The sequence below is a fragment of the Elephantulus edwardii genome, unplaced genomic scaffold, assembly GCF_000299155.1.
Source record: "Elephantulus edwardii isolate Elephantulus edwardi_28Jun2011 unplaced genomic scaffold, EleEdw1.0 scaffold00075, whole genome shotgun sequence".
NCBI classification, from domain to species: Eukaryota; Metazoa; Chordata; class Mammalia; order Macroscelidea; family Macroscelididae; genus Elephantulus; species Elephantulus edwardii.
Genome location: NW_006399825.1, coordinates 8,927,790 through 8,934,807, shown reverse-complemented (window position 1 = coordinate 8,934,807; position 7,018 = coordinate 8,927,790). Strand labels below are relative to the sequence as shown.

Genomic DNA, 7,018 nt, shown 5'->3' with positions numbered 1-7,018 from the left:
TTATTTCTACTGACTTGCCTTTAAGACTCTTCAGGATATAAATTCTTTAAGTTCATATAAATATAAAATCTTCATATTTAAATATGCTTTTTCTTGTATTTTCTGTATAGTTCCATTTCAGTGTTATTTCTCTAAAACATAAGTATTTGTACTGACTAAAACATAGGATTTAATTTCTTTTAAATGAAATTATTTCATAACTTGTTCACAAACCTCAACTCATAACACAGATCTATATACGTATAATACATAGGGACACGCTCCCCCTGTTTCCTAAACAGAACAACTTTCTTTTAAAATTGTTATACTCACTGGATTATAAGGAAAGGGGTAGTGGTACTGTAGTAAATAAGATGAATTGTAGAAAGAAAAAAGGGTTCAATTGAAAAGATAATTGACTATTAGAAGATTATGGGAATGAAATTCTAAAAAGTATTCATATTTCAAAAAACTGATATTAACAGGTCCTTTTTAACCTTTCCCCCTCTATTTTGTGGTTTTGTGACAGACTCCTTTTTAAAAAAGAGCTGTAGAAACCATTATTTCCTGAAAGCACTGTTAACAAATTCCACACACACACAATTTCAGGGGCATAGAAATGACTCAAAACTCACAGAATCTAATATTAAGAACATTTAGAGTTGTAAAATTCTCTGAACTAAATGAAAAGAAGACTTTATGAGGCACAAGATGTAGCACTCCTTTTCAATCCAAAATAAATCAACTAACTTTTACTTTGAAACCTTAAATAATAAATATATAACATTCAGCTATATATAATACAATTAATAATAATCCTAAAAGTTAAACAGAACATGAAACATGTATTTTTTAAAAGTACTATATCTAAATGACTAAACAGTACATGCCTTCTTAATTTGTTGATCAAACATGTAGAGGACAAAAGTAAAAATATGAGTATTACTAACTCATCTAATTAATGAAGAAAGAGCCCCATGAATTTTGCTAAATAAAAAGTCAAGCCATTTAGAACTTTGCAGATATAAGTTATATTACAAATAAACCTAGAGAACTCAATTATAAAAATCAGCCAGCATTTTTCCTTAACCAGACTTTCAACAATCTGTAAAACCTTCCTCTAGTGTTATTCTTCATCATCATCAATCTTTAAAATTTAATAAGAAAATGTCTGAGTACATTTTAAATAGTAATGTGCTAATGGAATGAGGCAATGTACTAGCAATTTTCTTATTCTCATCTTATCATGGAAACATGGAATTTATACAGAGTTTTGAAATCTAAATATGTAAGCAATGACCTTAAAATACTATGTTCATTAAGGACTCTTGTAAGTAAATGAAACACTTTTTATGGTTATTACATAAGAAAATGATTAACTAAAGAATATAATAAAAGCCATATCTCTCAACTATCTCACTCATTTGTACTGTTTTATTAGTAAAATATTTTACATTTTAGAGTAACCAAACTGCCTAACTTCTTCATTTTAAGACTTTCATTTTAATAAATGGATAAATGATTCTTAGAAAGGTTGCCAGATCTAATTAAAATTGTTTTCTCAATTCTACTTTAGTATAGATCAAGAATTTGTTAAGATTGGATTTAACAAATCTAATCATAAGCTTTTCAAGTGGATCATAATACAAATTCTTTCTTTATAAACACATCATAGCAAATTTTATAATCCTTAACTGATTTCCAGAGATAATAATTCTGAAACATTCCAGATAGTTGAGAGATGTGGTTAAGGTGACAAAATAATAAATCAAGATTTATCCATGACAGAAGATAGAGATAACAATCACTTAGAATCTTGAGTATTATATTCAGTTTCTCCAGCTGAAATCTGGCTGAGGCGCTTGCTAGATCCCCATAATTTTCGAGAAAGCTGACCTGAACGCATCTGTTTAAAGTAATCCAGAGAAATAAAGAATAGAAATTATTAAATACAAAAAATAAATAAATCAAATTGATATACAAGGCATTGATTTTTTAGAATTAAGAAAAAATTTATTTTGTTAGTGGAATCATTCATCAACATTTTAGAGATTCTTGATTAATAACATTTTACAAAAATACCCAATGAGTGTGGTTATCTCTTTCTGTTTAGAAAGGTCTAATACCAACGTGTTGCTGGAGAAGAGTCTTGAATATACCATGGACTGCCAAGAAAACAAATAGGTCTGTCTCGGAGAGTGTGAAACCAAGTTTTTCCTTGGAGGTGAGCATTAGGAGCTCTGTCTCACATATTTTGGGCACAAGGCCAGGAGGAACCAATCATTGGAGAAGGACACCATGCTCAGAAGTTTGGAGGACAGAGAAGGAGAGGAAGAGCCCTGATGAGATGGATTGATACAGTAACTGCGGCAATGGGGGTAGGTATGTCAGAGTCTCTGAGACTTCTTTAAGACAGGGCAGGCTTCAGAACTATTGTACATGGGGTCACTATGAGTTGCAGGGCAAACTCAATGGCACGTAACAACAACGACAACAACAACATTATCATCTTCCATGTAACTCTACTACTGTTACTACTGCTCCTCTTCATACATGCTTTTCCTAGCTTTGTCCAGCTATTTTTGTTATTGTGTGCAGTTGAGTCACAACCAACTCAGAGGCAGTAAATCTCACGGGAATAGACTGCCCATCCTTCTCCATTGGAACAGCTAGTGGATCCAAACCATGTACTTTTGCGCTGACAGCACAATTCCTTACTACGAAGTCACTAGAGCTCCCTTAGCATTAGATACAAAGGAAATCTTTTCCTGGTAAAAGTTATTAATCAAGAAACTCAATCAGCAGTGAACAGAAACATAATTAAAGTGTAAGCGTAGAGAATTGTTGGCATTTGGGGGAAAGACTTTTTTTCTTAGAATATTTTTAAAAATACCATGACTAAAGAAATCTTAAATTATTAGTTATAATATTTCTATGATGAAGCATAACCACTAATAATGTAATAGTTAGTTGTTTTTTATCTTCAAGTAACCTCACAGATGTCAAATCGTTAAATTTCTCAGAAAAAGCAGTTTCTTCTTGTCATTAAGTACTATCGAGTTGACTAGGACTCAGTGATCATATGAACAGCAATCTGAACTCTTGCCCTATCTCGTGTCATACTTAATCCTCACTGATCTATTTGATCCCAAGTTTCCAGTCACTGTGTCAACCCATGTTATCGAAGGTCGTCTTCTTCACCTGGTCAACCACCACGGCTTTTTCCTTGGAGTGGACCCTCCTAACAATATGTCCAAACCATGTGAGATGACTTTTCACCATCCTTGCATTTAAGGAGCACCCTGCTTAGTGACTGTATTAGTTTATAATGCTTAATTTGATGCTATGTAATGAAATAAAAAATTTTAAAAGTATGTGGAGTATAATCATATAGTTTCCTAGGAACACATTTTTGACTTATAATATCTAATATTTAAGAATTGATTAGCTTTGACAAGTAAATTTATGATAGTTATAGAAACAATGAGACTAAGAACATTTAAGTGTGGCAAACTCTTAGTTTAAAAAAAATCTGCTTTTATAAGAGGGCAACATATATAATCATGCTGAGTATTTTATCAAAACTAAATAGTTATATTTTAAATTATTTCATTGTTTTAAATAAAGATTTTTATGTACTCAAAATCCATAATATAATCCCAAATTATATATGGAAAATAAGTTTTTTCTTATTCCTATAGAGTTGTGGGGAGCAAATGTCAAGTGCCCTTAATCAAAATATAAATATTGAAATATCACTCTTGAATAGTAGTCTTATCCCATTTCATTTACTGCCCTTTGAAAAATCAAATTTGCTTTTAGATTTGTTCATCCATAATGGTGACTTATGACTCAACTGGATCAAAGAAGAACCAAAAGAATCCATAACAGTTCGAGAAATGAAATTTTTCATGCTAATTTTTACCTCAGCTGGCTTGCCAACTCCCACTACAATCAATTTGCCATCTTCTAATCCTACAAGAATATGACTGTAGTCTTTGGTTACACAAACACAGTGAATAGGCAATCTCATAGTTAATGGGTTGATGCTGAGATTTAAACTAGAAGAGAAATAAAAAGAAAAAAGTATGATTATACATGGATAGGCAATAAATTCACATAATTCTATAACTAGAAAATAATCTAGTTCTGTATTCTATTTTATAAATGTTAGGGACTATATGTTCTGGAAGTATAAGTGATTCACTTAAGGATCCACATCTATAATATTTAAAAGATTTACAGTCTTGGAAAACCTTTAGGGTAGTGGGATTATCCCCTCAATAATCCATATCTGTTTCTTTCATGCTAGTACAATTAGAGGGAAGCAGGGAAAAGTGAGGTGGAATACAGATAAGAGTTCTATCTGAACATAAATTAGATTCCTGTCCTTTTCTATTATGGACTGAATTGTATCCTCCCCAAGAATATGTTTAAGTCTAACTCTGGCACCTGTGAACGTGCTGTTGTTTGAAATAGGTACTTTCTGTGAAGGCTGTTGTTATGTGAAGGTACTATTAGTTAAATTAATGAAGTCATGCCTGTTTAGGGTGTATTCTTACTCCCTCCTGAGTTGTGTCTTATAAAATGGAAGAAGAGACAAATAAAGTCACATGGAGGAAAAGATCATGTAAAGATACACAAATAAGCCAAGAGAAACTGGAGAAACCAGAAGTTGGAAGAGAGAAGAAAGTGCTTCACTGAGGGTGGACAGAGAGAATAGCATTGCTGACACAGAATTTGGACTGCCCGTTTCTAGACTTTTGAGATAATAAATTTCTGTTCTATAAAGCCACATACTTAAGAGCTATTTTGATCGTGGCAAATCTAGGAAATGAAGACAATGTCCTACCTAAAACAGGTGGAGATAAAATTCCTACAGCAGTCACCATTCTCTGAGTTTCAGACCCCCTGTGGTCTTTTGTTCCAGCTTTGTCTTGACCTTATCTCTAAAAACACATGAAACTCAAGACACACCCTGTGCTCAAACTGCTGTCTCTGTACTTTTGTTCTTTACTTACTCAGATCTTACCTCCTCCTATCTTTACTTTTCCTCTTTCTGTGTTCACTTCTATTCCTACTAATCCTTCAATAATACTTCTCCAACTACTCAGATACATTGTAATTCCTAATGTCATCAAATTATTCTGATACACAGAACTTTTTTTTGTGTCCTCAAACTGGTTCCAATTTTTGGTGACCCTTTGTACAACAGAAAAAATCTTGCTGTTGCTTTTAGTTGTCATCACGTTAACTATGACTCACAGTAAGTCTATGAACAACAGATTGGAACTCTGACATATCCTTGCTGCTACCACATAAGGTAGTTTTCAAATGTTCTAATTTGTACAAAATTATTACTATTTCTAAGTATTACACAATCAATACACTTGGTACCAGTCGTCTGGAGATCAGAGACTTATTTCTATAAGAAAGTCTGCAGTCAGGAACCTCTCCAAATCACTGAAGGGCAATGATCTTTTCAGTTACTTCCTGTGAGCTGGACAAGGAATAAGGATGAGAGAAAAACTGTTACCTTTGAACTGTGGAGAAGAGTACTAAATATCCAATGGACTGCTAAAAGAACAAATAGGTATGTCTTGGAGAAAATACAGCTGGGTGATCTTTGAAGTCAAAAATGACAAAGTTTCGTTTATTAAACTCTGGGCATGTTGTTAGGTTATTCCTTGGCAAAGGACACCATATTTAAAAAGGTAGAGAAATGACAAAAGAGAAGATGACCTTCAACTAGATGAACTGACACAATGGGCTCCAGTATGACAGAGATGATGAATATGACACAGGATATGCCATATACTATGGTACAGGGTTCAAATTTGTTGTTCATAGGTTTGCTAGGAGTTGCACTTGACTTGATGGCACCTACCACCAACTATGTCCCCACTAAGCCTGAGTCAGTTATTATGAGTAGGCAGTACAGTGTTGAGGGGAGAAGAGCTCTCACTACTTTCACTGTTTTGGTTAATATGTAAAAACTGGACACCACACAAATTGCCCTGAGTTTATTTTAACACATAGTGCCCCTAACAGAACAGAACCAACCTACAGTATTTATAGGCTGTGATCTTTACAGAAACAAAATTCTACATCTTTCTCTCATGGAATGGCTGGTGGGTTCAAGCTACTTAGCAGTCAAGTGTTTAATCAATGCAACAGTAGGGTGCCTCAAAAGTTAAAGAGGAAGGTAAGAATCCAAAAAAAAGATGTGTGAGGGAGAAGCAGGGTGGGAAAAATCCCCAAAACCAAAACTGTTACTTAATTTGCCTAATATCTCATTACAAAAAATACTTGGGCATATATAATGATTAAAGAATGAAGAATCTGACAATATATTATATTCTATACTGAACTGTGGAAAAATTATTAGACTTATTAGAATTACTACAATTTAAAATTTTACTTGTAATGGAGAGTAAGTAGCCTACTACAGAGGAAGAATGACAAGAAAAGACAAAATCAGGTAGGGGATATGAATAGACAAGTTAATTGTTAGATGGAGCTGAGTCAATTTTTTGAAACTAGAACTTCCACAAAAGGTTTTCTAGGCTATAATCTTTACAGGAACACATAATCAGGTCTTTCTCCCACTGTGAGTATAAAAGCTAGTAAATATGAAGAAAACTAAACTTCTATACATGCATGCTACTCAAACATTTTCCCTCTTTTCTGGACTGAGTAACAAAAGACTTCCTGATCCAATGTTACATACACACAAATGTTATATAAATACATGCATAAAATATATTAGCCTTAAAAATTGAATCTATTAAAGTTCAAACTATAATTTTAACAATTTAAAAAATTTTAGCTATGTTTGTCCCTGTGAAAACTTTTGGTATGATCTACATACTTTCTTAAGATTTTTTTTTTCTACAACCAGGAGAAGATAAAATAGATGAATGGGACCTTGTAACAATCAAGTCCCTATGCATATCCAAAAACTTCTCCAACAGGGTAAAAAGGGAAGCCACAGACTGGGAAAAATATTTGCTAATGACATGTCAGATAAGGGACTTAC

The 7,018-nt window shown here is 33.0% G+C and overlaps 1 protein-coding gene across 1 annotated transcript in view; it reads right to left on the bottom strand.

Annotated features, from left to right (window-relative positions):
- Positions 1 to 1,636: 1,636 nt before the first annotated feature.
- NBEAL1 (neurobeachin-like 1) overlaps positions 1,637 to 7,018 on the bottom strand; it is a 201,231-nt gene continuing 195,849 nt past the window's right edge. The window contains exons 53-54 of the mRNA XM_006889152.1: positions 3,905 to 4,040; positions 1,637 to 1,885 (exon numbers count right to left, since the gene is read on the bottom strand). Of these exons, the coding sequence (XP_006889214.1) occupies positions 1,784 to 1,885; positions 3,905 to 4,040 (238 nt within the window). The 3' untranslated portion in view covers positions 1,637 to 1,783. The remainder of the gene's footprint in view (positions 1,886 to 3,904; positions 4,041 to 7,018) is intronic.